This window comes from Entelurus aequoreus, linkage group LG01, assembly GCF_033978785.1.
Source record: "Entelurus aequoreus isolate RoL-2023_Sb linkage group LG01, RoL_Eaeq_v1.1, whole genome shotgun sequence".
NCBI lineage: Eukaryota > Metazoa > Chordata > Actinopteri > Syngnathiformes > Syngnathidae > Entelurus > Entelurus aequoreus.
Genome location: NC_084731.1, coordinates 94,846,784 through 94,861,694, shown reverse-complemented (window position 1 = coordinate 94,861,694; position 14,911 = coordinate 94,846,784). Strand labels below are relative to the sequence as shown.

The 14,911-nt window shown below is 40.5% G+C and overlaps 1 protein-coding gene across 1 annotated transcript; it reads left to right on the top strand.

The window, feature by feature from the left end:
• The first annotated feature begins 655 nt into the window (after window positions 1-655).
• LOC133645193 (uncharacterized methyltransferase Mb3374-like) lies at window positions 656-11,339 on the top strand. The gene is made up of 6 exons (XM_062040095.1): window positions 656-763; window positions 899-1,077; window positions 4,808-5,024; window positions 7,688-7,785; window positions 7,864-8,001; window positions 11,252-11,339. Exons 1-6 carry the CDS (start codon window positions 656-658, stop codon window positions 11,337-11,339), a joined length of 828 nt encoding a protein of 275 aa, XP_061896079.1.
• The last annotated feature ends 3,572 nt before the right edge of the window (window positions 11,340-14,911 follow it).

Here is a 14,911-nt window from a genome sequence, read left to right as displayed (position 1 = left end):
CAAACATAAACTAGTCGGCGGTGTTCTTGTTATGTTTTTTGTTGTGAAAAATTTTAACTTTTCAGCAAGTTGCAAACAACCATTTTGAAAGACTAACAGCACAAACCAACCAAAACAGCACAAACAAATGGCAGTGGTATTTAAAGATTCTCAATGACAAGGTGGGGCAGCTTTACGCAATGTTCGCATGGGCGGTGTTTGGAGTGTTTTATGGTCTGTGCTCACCTGTTTAACAGCAGCACTGCGGCCATTGCATCAGTTTTTTTAATATTTCTTACAACTATCTTTGCATGTGACAAGCCAGCTGGGATTGACAAGAATGAAAGCCAACATTCCATTGGTTCCGTGTGGAATTGCTTTACAACGTCTAAATGAAACAACTATAGAATTTTTTTTTTTTCTGGTAAATCTGCAAACCTATGCCAGCCATAGGTGGTGTTGTGTGTTTTGGTTTAAAAAAAAGAAACTTGTAATCTTGACACTTTTAACATAAGCCCACCAGAAAAGCACCAACCATACATGTTCTTATACTGACATCTACTGTTAATTCAATGCAAATGCATATGCAAATAAGAGAAAATGACAACCCTCCACCTATCTTAATGTATTCGGCTAACATGGAACAACAAGCTCATTGAGTTCATTCTGAGGAATCATGGCAGTGAGATTGTTTGAAGAAAGCGACCATGCTGCTGCTTACCTGCAGTACAGAATGACACCTAAGGAAATGGTCACAAGGATTATGGACTTCATGAAACCAAAGGTATGTTTCTAAATGTGAACAGCCATTGGAATGATCTTATGCAAACTATTCAAAATCAGCTTGTTTGCTTTGGATGCACACGTAACATGAAAAAGCACACTTATTTGATGTTTCATGTATTTTTTTTTTTTTCAGGTGGAAAACAAGTTCAACCACTGCGACAAGTTCAACCTCGCAGTGGATGTTGGATGCGGTTGCGGTCAGGGGACCGTACTCTTGGCCCCCTTCTTTGACCAGGTTGTTGGGACAGACATTAGTCCTGCCCAGCTGGACGTGGCTCAGGCTAATAATGCGCGCCCAAATGTGACGTACAGGTGAGACATACTGTAACTAGGGCTGGTCCAGGTGGAATGCAGGTAATCGGGATTTTAGGGCCAATGGTACCGATTTGAACTTGTACATACAGCCCCTGATTAACACTAGAAGTCCCAGCATTTTTCTGTCTACCTAGAAGACCCAGAGAGGGGTCATTTGGCCCGACGCTTTTCCCGAATACACTAATCACTCATTTTGTTATGGTAATGAGGCTGTTAGGGGCAGTTTGTCTAGGTAGACAGAAAAATTATACATGTGGGAAATGCCGAAAGGAGCAATGGCAGTGCCAGGATTGTGAGTGACTGCTCAAATGTATGTCAGTCACGTTTACATGGACATGGTTTTTCATTCTTTGTAAATATGCTTTTTTCTTTGTAAATTTTTTTTTTTAAACTATTTTTGGCACACAAAAATAACAATTGCTTCTGCAACAACCCTCCACACCAAAACTGGGAAAACAGTTGCTTTTTCATTCTTTGTAAATATGTTTTGTTTTGTTTTTTTTTTAACAATAAATGTCAGAGTGTTGATCCCTTCATTCTGTTGATCCTTGCAAAAACACACACAACCTACCTCAGAACTAAAGCTTGAGCTGTAAGGTCCCCTCCCCCACACAGGCTCAAGTGGCCCCCTGCCGTGTGCCACTAACAGCCACATTTTCATAACAAAAGGAGTGTCCACAGGGGGGACTAGGGGTCAAATGACCCTCTTGTGTGTTTTCTAGGTAAAAATGTAAATTGACCCTTCTCTGGGACTTCGCGTGTTAAAGACCTCTAGGCAGTGAAACTTTTACTTTGACGTGGATTTTATACAACTGGTACCTCAAGCTGTCACAAAAAAATCCCATCAACCAGTTATTTTAAAACAAGCCTGGCAGGCACACCACGTTTGTGAAAGTCGGCTTACGTGTACAGTAAAAGTAAAACAGCATATACATATATCATTTTGGTAACACTTTAGTATGGGGAACATATGAACCATTAATTAGTTGCTTATTAACATGCAAATTAGTAACATATTGGCTGTCAATCAGTCATTATTAGGTACTTACTGAGTACTTATTAAGTACTCAGTAAGTACCTATTAATGCCTTATTCTGCATGGCCTTATTATACAACCAGTAAGCCATTAACTAAGAGTCTTCCCTAACCCTAACCCCAACCCCAACCCTTACCCTAACCCTAACTCTATGTTAAGCAACTAATTAATGGTTCATATGTTCCCCATACTGAAGTGCTACCATTATTTTACTATGCAGAATGAACTGCAAAACATTACTACTTCAAACTTTGCAACTACTTCATAAAACTACTGTACTGGTTCGTAGTACATTATTTTGTATTGTTTTTATACAATAGTTCTTATCCAAAAGTTTATTTCTTTGTAAAAATGAAAATGTTACATGTTAAAAATGTGCTGTTTTGGGGTGCAAGAACCAATAAATTGAACGTAATTCATTTGAATGGAATAGGTTGATTTAGGATACAAGTGTCTTGAGTTAAGAACTCTGTTATAGAACCAAGTAACTTTGTAAGTTGTGGTGCCTATGTAACTCTTTTGGCATCGCATGACTATTTCAAAAGGAATTTGTAGGGTGTGACGTTTATTTAAATTCGGGAATGGCGTCATTAGCGGTGACGCCGGTGAGCTACACTGTGTAGTGAAGCATGTTTAGCTATTCCTCGTCCTACAGGGATGATACTTGTAAGAAACTTACTTTATTTGTCGCCATGGAGGCGAGGATTAGTGATTTAGAAGTAGCTAAAACACTGCCGACTGCGGATGTCTTAAGACACCTCTTCCTGAGGGCGTTTCAGTGTTATAACTAGGGTTGGGTATCGTTTGAATTTGAATGATTCCGATTCCGATTCCGATTCTTTGTTTCGATTCCGATTCCTGACAATTCTCGGTTCCGATTCTTTTAAGAGGCAGGGTCAAAAAAAGTTTAGGATATTTTAAATGAGCTAGCTAACCTACAGTCTTTCTGAATGAAATAGTCTGACATTCTCCATCAATTTTAATTCTATTAACTTTTTATGAACGTTACTATAAATTCCTCACAGGGCTGTTTTCAACTAGAATATAAATATCAAATCTATGAACTTGAATATAAATATTATAAATTATGAATACATTTTCCCAGGGTACACTTTCCTCAAGAGAGCTTTATTTTTGAAAACCTCATGAAAACACATTTACACATAAGTGTATGATGCTGCAGGAAACCTCATGAAAACACATTTACACACACAAGTGTATGATGCTGCAGGTACTTAAAAATGTTACCGTGCTCCCACTGATGGGCTAACCTGGTGCAGAAAAGCAAATAAACAATAAGAAACAACTTGCAAAACCCAGTCCAGATTAGCAGCAGGTACAGTATAAAATCAGAGACAGTTCTTGTTTAGGAAAATGACCATATCCGCCTTCTCAGGCAGGATGCGTGAGCGTTCTGGACAGATAGTGTCTCCTGCTGTGGAAAATACACCTTCGCTGGGTGTGGAAGAAGCTTGAACGCATAAATAGGAGAAAGCGAGATATGACAGCAAAGGATAAGTCTTTTGTTGGTTCCACCGGACCACCACCATGTAGCAAGGTCGTCAGACATAAGTATCGGTGGAACGTCCTGGTACATCTGCAGCTCTCTCTCCACTCGTTTCTTGATGGACATGGAGCTCTGTTATTTTGCGGTTATTTCATTTTTTTTTTATAAAGTAAAGCCACACTTTCGACCGCCGACGCCCGCTATCCATGCTTGAGCTTGACTGACTCGCTCGGCTATGCTAACACTTCCGGCGGTGGGCGCTTCTTCGTTGGTGTTCAGCGGCTTCTTCTTCCGGTTCGGCGGACATATTTTTTTCCAGTCGGCTGACTGGGTATCGAAAATAGGAATCGAAATTTAAACTTTTGAACGATTCCGGGAGAATCGGAAAGTTAGTCCCGGTTCCAATCGATACTCAAAACTCGATACCCAACCTTAGTTATAACTTAACCTTTATTGTTAGTTTTTAAGCCGAAATGTGTCTGTTCTCCCTTTTGTGTCTACACACTGTGTCTGCTTGTAAGTACTCTGTGTGCGCGCTGCCGAACATGCTTCTCTGCTCATAAACGAGCAATGTCATGACGTGACGACGGCGTGGACGGGGAGGTGGGGGACCGGTACCCTTCAGAATATGATTCAATAGTATCGCGGTACTATATCAATACCGGAATACCATACAAACCTAGTTTGGAGACCTCTGTCACAGAACCAATTAAACTCGTACATTGAGGGAGTACTGTATATTTGAATGATAAATTAACTCACTAATTCCCCCTTTATTGAAAACGTGTTGGTAGGGAGAAGTACTACGTGTAATAACTTACAAAGGTTGCAAAAACCAGGGTATACAATTCTGGCAAAAACTGTCTTCAAAAAACAAACCCACCTTCTACCATCCTAGTCACGTCCGTTGTGTCCTTGGGCAAGACACTTCACCCTTGCTCCTGATGGGTGCTGGTAGCGCCTTGCATGGCAGCCCCCTCCATCAGTGTGTGAATGTGTGTGTGAATGGGTGAATGTGGAAATACTGTCAAAGCGCTTTGAGTACCTTGAAGGTAGAAAAGCGCTATACAAGTATAACCCATTTATCATTTATTTATGTAAAGTGGGGCGTACAAAAAACAAGTTCATTGGATTTGTAAAATGGTCTCTGTCAAACCTTTCAACCTCTCTCCACACGTCTGTAGGCAGTGTCCTGCAGAGGAACTACCGCTCGAGTCGAACCAGGTGGACCTCCTGGTGGCCATGACGGCGGCCCACTGGTTCGACCGACAGCGCTTCCCGAAGGAAGTCGACCGTGTGCTGAAGCCCGGTGGCTGCCTGGCCCTGCTAAGCTATGCCACAAATGACATGGAGCTGGAATATGGCGATGCCACAAGTGCGCTGAACAACATCTGTGAAGAGGTGATTTTTTCAATTGTCTTTAACTGTGGCCAACAGTGGATTTCAGAAATAGAGGTGGGGAAACTGATCGATTCGTCGCATCAAGGTTATGTAGACCAGAGGTCCCCAACCTTTTTGTAGCTGCGGACCGGTCAACACTTGAAAATTTGTCCCACGGACCGGTGTGTGTGTGTGTGTGTGTGTGTGTGTGTGTGTGTGTGTGTGTGGGGGGGGGGGGGGGGGTAGTATCTAAAAAAATTTAATAAATATATATATATATATTTTTTTTTTTACATAAATAAATACACTCATGTGTGCTTACGGACTGTATCCCTGCAGACTGTAATGATCTATATTGATATATAATGTATATATTGTGTTTTTTATGTTGATTTCATAAAAAAAAAAAAAAAAAAAAAAAATACTTTTTTTTTTTTTTTTTTTTTTTGTCCTGCTTAGCTTCTCAGGCAAATCATATAGTAGATGTAGATGCCCATATCGGCTGTTCAGATTTACTTTACAAAAGAGAAGTGTAGGATACTTCTCTTGTTGCCTTATTTGTATTTTGACTTTATTAAATGTATTTATATTATCATTTGGTGCAGCCGGGCCGGAGCAGGAGGGGATAGAAAGAGAAAAAATGGAAGACAGAGGGGGAAATTGTGGGGACAAGAGGGGGATTAGACAGAGAAACAAAAACAACAACAGCAAACACAACAACAACAACAACAACATTTACTCTTTTACTTTTACTTAAGTAAAATTTTTAATTTCTTGTGCGGCCCGGTACCAATCGGTCCGGTGGTTGGGGACCACTGATGTTGACCACAAGGAAGCGCTTAAAAAGTAGGGACACATATTATAACTTGTCGTCTTTCGGATGAACAAAAGCCTAAAGTAAAATAAAATCAAAGAAAGAGCAAAGTATGACCTGAGATAAGCTGGGTTATGACCTTTGATGCTCTGTGAAAGACATGGGTGTGCCATCAGGGCCAGCAAGACCTTTTCCTGCTGGCCTAACATAACCAGAAATCATGATACTGATACAATTATTGTTTTAATGAGTTTCCTTAAATATCTAAAAGTATTCATATTCTCTTCATGTCATATTATACTCCTTCCAGTGCTGTTGTTTTTAGGTTAGAGTTTGTGTCCAATCAGAATTCTGTTAGCTTATGTTGCCTTCAGAATCAACAATGCGGGCGTCCGTGCACTGTAAGTGAACGGGCACATACAGTTGATAGACAATTGCCATAGCCAATGAGATCACAAGTTGTTGTCAGTAAGGCCTTCTAGTTGGCCTCACGTTGAACGTGACATTTACGCGTCCTGTGATTGGATACTCACCGGGACCGTTAGCGGATGAATTTGAGTATGCATAGAGTTCACAGACAGTTGCGATAGCCAATCAGATCGCAGGTTGTTGACAGTAGCCTATCTAAGTAGCCTGATGTTAACGAGACAGTGATTGTATACTCACTTGTCATTCCAAAGTGAGTACCCATTCACAAGTTTCAATACAGTAGGAAGCGGGAAGTGTTGCGCCTTAGCCATACCGGGATAGCAGAGAAGGAGAACAAAATGTTGATTATGTAGCAGATATATATTTGCAAGGCCATTTTCAAGAAGGATATTTAAAGACAAACTACATCTTGCGAGACGATGTCGGTTAACCCCAGAAGCTAGCTCAGCTGTTCTGGCGATGAAATGGGGAAATGGTGCATTTCCATTAGAATAAGCCTACGACGAGGTGTACCACTGGCTTATATGGCGTCGAATGGGTTCTACACATTGTGAGTTCAAATATTGAATTTTTTCACTTTTATTATATGTTTTTTACTATTTTAATTTTGACGGTACCACATAATACATGTTTAAATTGCTGATGCGTTTTAAATGCGACATAAAATAACACTGCTTTGTACACTGTTGATGTGATTCAATGAACAGTAGGGTGTAAATGTGTTCCTGTATAGTGTTTCTCCAGAAATGGTCATGTGGTGACATCAATTATGGTATTTTGAGAGGTAATCATTTAAGTCGGACATCACTGAAGGCCTAGGTGGGAAACGCACGACCCACCACTGGTGAAAGATCATGTGAGATACGCTCAGGCCTTACGCAATGTGGTGTACCCTGCTTAACGGCATGCATGATTGTAATTACTGTAGTATTTTGAGTAGTATAACAGTAGCAGTATGCCCAGCAGGCACAATATATTGATGCACCTTTGATTATACATACATGTCCTTTAAAACTGACTTCCAAATAGCTTTGCAAAATAGTTAAATTTATGAATTGAGACAACGTTGATGTCAAACGTTGGATCCACATTGTTGGTTGGGAAATGACCAAACTTCAATGGTCAAGTCAACGTCGCAACCTTATATGGACTAAACATTGTCAGAAATGCATGTTGTTACAACATTGTATATGTGTTGTAGAGTATTGGTTGGAAAATGACCAAAATGTAATGGTCAAATCAACGTCACAACCCAACATTGATTAAACGTCGCCAAAAAGCATGTTGGCTTTGAGTTGCTCAACATCAGGACCTAATGCAACAAGTTCTCAACGTTGTTTCAATGTCTTTTGGGTAACATGCCTAGGACGTGCCAGTGGCTCATTGTTGAAATAGTTTTCACCTTCATGTTTTGTGTGCCTTAATTATTGTTTATGATTAGCTTTATGCAGTGTTGCAACCCTTCAGACACCCTCTGGCTTCCACTTCAAATATCTACCTAGAACTGTTTGAATCCTGCTCCTATACGGACAAAGAGTGGTGAGTTTCGCAGATGACTGATTCCATACTGCAATATCTCAGCAGCTATATTTTAAACATTATTGTTTTTAAATCCAGGAATGGCCGTCTAAGAGCTAAAAGGACGGTGACTGTGAACAGTTACATTGGAATGGTCGAGACGCTCTCCTCCTACCAGACTCTTAAGCAACAGAATGCCGCTGGGGCCAAACTTCTTTCTGACAACATCAGGAACAAGTGAGGCATTAACACCTTCCTCCTGTTTCCCCTCAGCTCATCTGCATCTGAACATTGAATCCCTCCCCCTCCTGTACACATATACACATAACATGTCTGTGCTGGTATACTGTCGTTTATGGTGAATCACCGCTTTGTTACTCCTGAAAAATTGAAGACACTGATGCCATGCAATTTTCAACTGAAGAGACGATGAGAAAAAATGTGATACAATAGGATAGGAAATTATGACATAGGAAAAAACTATTGCAGTGTTATTAATTATTTGCAACAAGGTATTTGGAGTCTATCAGTGAAAACAATATAAAAAAATATAGTAATGCTGCTTGAGGCTGAGCCAATCAGTGACCACGATACTGATACTCTGTGGTATTGATATTTCTAGTTTATTTAGCCATTTTCTTTCAGTGAAAGCAAATATTTAAAGAGCGTTGTGGCCAGTCATGGGCTAGCCTGGCCCAGAGGGTCAAGAGAACCCGCCCTTGGCTTTAGGCTGTTTATTTTATTTGTTTTTTTGTTTTTTTTTACATAGGAGCAGGTAAAAATAAAACACTATTTAATCAAAACAAAGGCACTTTGACTAAGATGATAACACAAATAACTGACATTTTAGTTAACAAGTAAAAAAAAGCCGAAAATGTTGACAGAAATGAAATCCAACCATATTTAATTTTGTTTTTTCAATGGGTTGGACAAGTCGGGAATAAATCCAATCACAGCTCTATAACGGCGTACTTAAGAAAGAAGGTAGGGGTTGGTTATGAAGCACAGACAATTCCCGTATTTCCTTGAATTACCGCCGGGTATATAGTATGCGCCTGCCTAGAATTACCGCCGGGTCAAACTCGTTTCGCAAAATAATTAGCGCATGCTTAGCATTACCGCCGGGTCAGAATTACCGCCGGGTTGAACTCGTTTCGCAAAATATTATTTTTATTAGCGCATGTCTAGAATTACTACCGGGTCAAACTCGTTTCGCAAAATAATCAGCATATGCCTAGATTTTCGGCCGGGTCAAACTCGTTTCGCAAAATAATTAGCATATGCCTAGAATGTCCGCCGGGTCAAACTCGTCACGTCACGAGTGACACTTCACTTGTCATCATTTTCAAAATGGAGGAGGCTGATTTCAATCATTTAAAATCGCATAAAGGGAAGAAGTTAAAGAGCTATTCAGTAGGATTTAAGGTCCAAGCTATTGAATATGCTAAAAAGAACAGTAAGCAGCTATGTTTTATTAATATACCGTAGCTGCGTGTGTCAAATATGAGTCATTAAATAACTCCCACCTCCTGGTGGTAGAGGGCGCTACTCGGCTGCAGAAGAAGTGACAACAAGCAGCAACAGTTAGCAGCGATCGTTTATTTTTTCCTCTCGCTTGCACTTTTAACATGGAGGATTACATATCTAAAATAAAACAGTTTTCTAAACTGGACTTTCAATCGAAGCAGGAGGTAATAATTAAAGGAAGATCTCCATCGAGACAGAGAGACTTTTAAAACTGAAGAAAGATAAGGAAGACTTCTATAAACAAGTTATCGATGCTTTTGTTCAAGAGGAGCTGCGCATGGACTTCATTTATAAGTAAAGGTAAGACCATAATAACGTTTTTTTTTATCAAATGTGCTTTTCATGATGGTATCCTTACATCACACTCAAATTTATAAGCGCAGGCCAAAATTTACCGCATGCCTTTGGTAAGCGCCGGAGTGAGAAGAGGGTTTTAAAATAATTAGCGCATGCTTACCTTTACCGCATGCCTTTGGTAAGCGCCGGAGTGAGAAGAGGTTTTAAATTAATTACCGCCCCGGCGCTAATTCAAGGAAATACGGTAAATGTTTTTTCCTTTTGAGATGAGAAAGTCAGTTGTCACTGTCAATCTTTCTCTCCACTCCTTCCACGCATGTCATCGGGATGTCATCCACCGTCAACAACCACATGAGTCTTGGTAACAGTCCATGTTGGTAGAGCCATATTTAAAATTTACCAGGGAGTCCTGATTTTTCAATCCTCCTCAGCCACTCCTCTGTCTGCTTTTCTGTACTGGTGATGTTGTTCCTGTCAGTAAGTGAGCTGTCAAACCACTTTCCAAGGGACTTTATAGGGTTCTTCGCCTGAGGGAAGAAGCTGTTACAGAACCTGGAGGTTCTGCTTCAGAGGTTGCGGAACCTCTTTCTAGAGTCCAGCAGTGAAAACAGTCCTTGGTGGGGGTGGGAGGAGTATTTGCAGATTTCCTGAGCCCTGGTCAGGCAGCGGCTTTTTGCGATCTTCTGGATAGGAGGAAGAGGAGTCCTGATTTTCTTTTCCAAGGCACTTTATAGGGTTCTCCTCAATCAATGGAATCACTTCTCCTTGCATTTGCAGCTTGACCCTGTTCGTCAGTTTACCTTTCCGGATCCCCATGCTCCTTGATTTTTTGGGCTTAAACTTCATTCTGGACCATGTTGCCATGTGGTCCAGAACTGTTAGCACTCATCTCGCCTCCACATGGGTTCTGGTCGTCATATATATATATATATATATATATATATATATATATATATATATATATATATATATATATATATATATATACATATATATATATATATATATATATATATATATATATATATATATATATATATATATATATATATATATATATATATAATACACACAGCCCGGCCCCCGGTCAAATCAAATTGTTTTAACCCAATGCGGCCCCCCGAGTCAAAAAGTTTGGGGACCCCTGCTTTGTAGTTTCCGAAAAATGAAAGTGTTGCCCATTTCTATGGCATTACTAGAGTTGGGTAGCAACATTTACTCTTTTACTTTTACTTAAGTAAAATTTTTGAAAAAATTGTACTTGTCTTGTTACTTTTGTGAGGAAGAAACTGTATACTTTTAGACCGTTACATTGAGTTGTATTCCAATCGGTACATTTATTTGTATTACTATTATTTGTAATCTATTGATTAGGGCTTACAAAGAGGAATTCATTCGTCAGCAAGCCTTCTTCTGGCAGACGCTGTCACATCACTCTGTTGCCCCAGCAGTGCAGCTCTACTAGAGCGTGCGCGCTAACACAGCGTGCTCGACTTTTGGCAATGGCCCACCTGAAAAAATGTATTGCTCCCACCCAATATTTTTTTGAAGGCGAGTCTGGATGTGGCGAGGGATGACTGTACAGTAATAAGATAGATACAGTTACCAGGGTTATGCAAACATGGTACAACATATAATGACCTTAAGCTGTCTCCTATCTCAGGTTGTTGGGCGCCATGCAGGTGTCCTCACCAGAAACGGAGCTCACCATGATCATCAACTATTTCTACATGCTTGCACGCAAACCTTAAAGCTTGCGACTGGCGCAAAGACAGACAAGCTAAAGGTCTTATCTGTGGCCGCTGATTTGAGTTGCTAGAAAATAAAATCTCTGGAAAAAAAATGAGTTGCAGAAGCTGTTTGATTTGACATGATTTCCTAATGCATATTAAAGGCTCCCTCTATGTTTTGCTTCAGCTGCTGTGGATACATTTTATTGTATGTATAAAAATATTCTCTAATGGTGTCCCGATACAACTTTTTCAATTCCAAAACCGATATTGCATTGGAGTATATCCCTGTACTGATACTGATACAACTGTTATAATATATCAGCACAAAATCACACATAAATGTATGAATTTGTAGTTAGGGTTCTTGGAAAACATCTGATCAAGTGAAAATAGTCAAACAAATTTCCCAGGACATTGGGGAACTTAAAGGATAGCAGCGATTGGATTTTAGGAAGAAGTGTAAACACTGGTAAGAGCCCCCACCGGTAGGAGTAGCGATCAGGGGTTGGAAGTCACCCGACTCTATTTAGCAAAGTGACAACGCCCAAGTGTTGTCTGCATTTGTATAAACAAACTGGTTGTTGTCCAAACTGGCCCGGCCAAAGGCAAGAACAACCAAGAGTAACTGTCTATGTGTAAAAGGTATTTAGGGTTGTCCAAAAAGACAGGAATAGAGGAATCAGGCCCATACACTTTCTCCTGGAAGCTGCAGTTCCGGTCTGAGGCTCGCTGAAACAAATAAAGCTTTTTGTTTGACGATTCCTCGTTGGCGTTTTCTTGGCTTCTTGGCTCATCACCCATCAACAAGTCACTCTGTCCTGGGAGAGCGACACGGCCAGAAATGTACCACGTCGACAACAACGGTAGGTCTAGCATGTGTGCTACTGTGTCCTTAGCTGTTGTGTAGCTGCTCGCTACTTAAAGCCTATAACCTACCCTGTTTACCTTTTGTAATTGACTTGACTAAAATACTGTACAAGAAACATTTGTGGACTTACAAAGCGACTCCAAGCCTATAGATTTAACACACACACACCTGTAACTGCAGATATGCACATAAAACCCCACCCCCACTCCTCGCCTTTGCCACCGCTTAACTTCTTAGGTGCCACGGATGGCTGGAGCAGCACCATAAGGGTTTCAGCTTCGTCACTAGAGGGCTTCCCCCCCCCCTTCCTTTATGTTGCAAGTCTCATGATTTCTGTGTCGTAACATGTTGCTATAATTTTTTTCCTGGCCCCAGACTGAGGCACCCATGGGAGCCTAGTCTGGGATCGACTATCTTTTTTTAAACTCTCCTCCCAGCCAGGTCCACCTTTTACGGGACGCCCTAAGGATTCCTGTTTCTTTACAATGTATGTTTCCTGTTGAACGGGTCTGCGCTGAAAAAAAAAAAGTGCAATGGCAATTAAGTCTCTCTTTCCTTACATCCTGGAGGACTTTTAGATGTTGACTGGCTCTTGAGCTTTGCATAAGTAAACACGCTGTTACTATTTGTATCGAAGTGCTGATATTGGAGATATTTTTTGTTTTGCTGATATCAGGCCGATATCGTTATCTTATTAGTACACCCCAAATGATTATTTTCTGACATTTTCAGAGTTTTTGTATTGCACTATTTTCACTGATGACCTTGCAGTGCAACATATTGAGGTAGGAAATTGATGGGTGAATGGATGAAAAAAATTGACATTGCAGAAAAGGCGGAACAAATTACAATTGCACAAACTACAATAGGAAATGTACCAAATCCCTGACTGACTGTAAGTGACCGTTAATGAGAGTCAAAGTGATGTTCATGCAATTAAACGGTGTAGGCCATTGAAATATGCACGGTGTGTTGGATAAAGACAGGGAAAAAAAGACTCCTCTGCCAAGTCACACGAAAATGTATAGCAATTGAAAATAGCACTTCTAACATGCATGTCTGCATTTTTACTCCAAACCAATTTGCATGAATAATTATTTCTATGTGTCCTTCATCCTTTCACTGCACTACTACTCCATGGGGGTGTCGCTTATGATCATTAATTTGGTGGAAACAATTATTGGACACTTCTGCAGTTAGAACATTTAAATAAGGCAATATGAGTTAAAGGCCTACTGGAATCCACTACTATCGACCACGCAGTCTGATAGTTTATATATCAATGATGAAATCTTAACATTGCAACACATGCCAATACGGCCGGGTTAATTTATAAAGTGCAATTTTAAATTTCCCGCTAAACTTCCGGTTGAAAAACTCCTTTGGATATGACGTATGCGTGTGACGTCACGAGGGCAAGGGAAGTATTCGGAGCCCGTAGAACCCTATACAAAAAGCTGTTTTCATTTCATAATTCCACAGTATTCTGGACATCTGTGTTGGTGAATCTTTTGCAATTTGTTTAATGAACAATGGAGGCTGCAAAGAAGAACATTGTAGGTGGGATCGGTGTATTAGCGGCTGGCTGTAGCAACACAACAAGGACTACTTACTTGGATAGCAGACGCCTAGCCGATGCTAGCCGCCCACCCCACGGATGATCGGGTGAAGTCCTTCGTCGCGCCGTCGATCGCTGGAACGCAGGTGAGCACGGGTGTTGATGAGCAGATGAGGGCTGGCTGGCGTAGGTGGAGCGCTAATGTTTTTATCATAGCTCTGTGAGGTCCGGTTGCTAAGTTAGCTTCAGCGTTGTTAGCAAAAGCATTGTTAAGCTTTGCCAGGCTGAGAATTATTAACCGTGTAGTTACATGTCCATGGTTTAATAGTATTGTTGATCTTCTGTCTATCCTTCCAGTCAGGGATTTATGTATTTTGTTTCTCTCTGCATTTGAGAACGATGCTATCACGTTAGCTCAGTAGCTAAGTGTGTCATCGATGTATTGTCGTGGAGATAAAAGTCACTGTGAATGTCCATTTCGCGTGCTCGACTCTCATTTTCAAGAGGATATCGTATCCGAGGTGGTTTAAAATACAAATCTGTGATCCACAATAGAAAAAGGAGAGTGTGGAATCCAATGAGCCAGCTTGTACCTAAGTTACGGTCAGAGCAAAAAAAGATACGTCCTGCACTGCCTCTAGTTCTTCACTCTAACGTTCCTCATCCACAAATCTTTCATCCTCGCTCAAATTAATGGGGTAATCGTCGCTTTGTCGCTCCGAATCTCTCTCGCTCCATTGTAAACAATGGGGAATTGTGAGGAATATTACCTCCTGTGACGTCACGCTACTTCCGGTACAGGCAAGGCTTTTTTTTTATCAGCGAGCAAAAGTTGCGAACTTTATCGTCGATTTTTTCTACTAAATCCTTTTAGCAAAAATATGGCAATATCGCGAAATGATCAAGTATGACACATAGAATGGATCTGCTATTCCCGTTTAAATAAAAATAAATCATTTCAGTAGGCCTTTAATGTTATAATTTCCTGTCACTCCAAGATTCTGTATATTCCCTTTCCAGTTTGTGTAACTGAAATTTCTCCTTTTGTATAGGACATGCTAAAAATGGATTGCGTTCCTTATTCTGCTCATTTAAGAGATGCATTCCCCTGTGCACACGTTAGTAAATCAGCTCGGTGTGTACAATCAAGTTTGCACGTGTTTT

Excerpts from the sequence above, each read along its gene's own strand:
- LOC133645193 (XM_062040095.1), top strand. The coding sequence starts at position 656 with ATGGCAGTGAGATTGTTTGAAGAAAGCGACCATGCTGCTGCTTACCTG. Across the intron at positions 1,078-4,807 it reads CGCCCAAATGTGACGTACAG|GCAGTGTCCTGCAGAGGAAC; the intron begins GTGAGACATACT and ends ACACGTCTGTAG. Across the intron at positions 8,002-11,251 it reads TCTGACAACATCAGGAACAA|GTTGTTGGGCGCCATGCAGG; the intron begins GTGAGGCATTAA and ends CTCCTATCTCAG.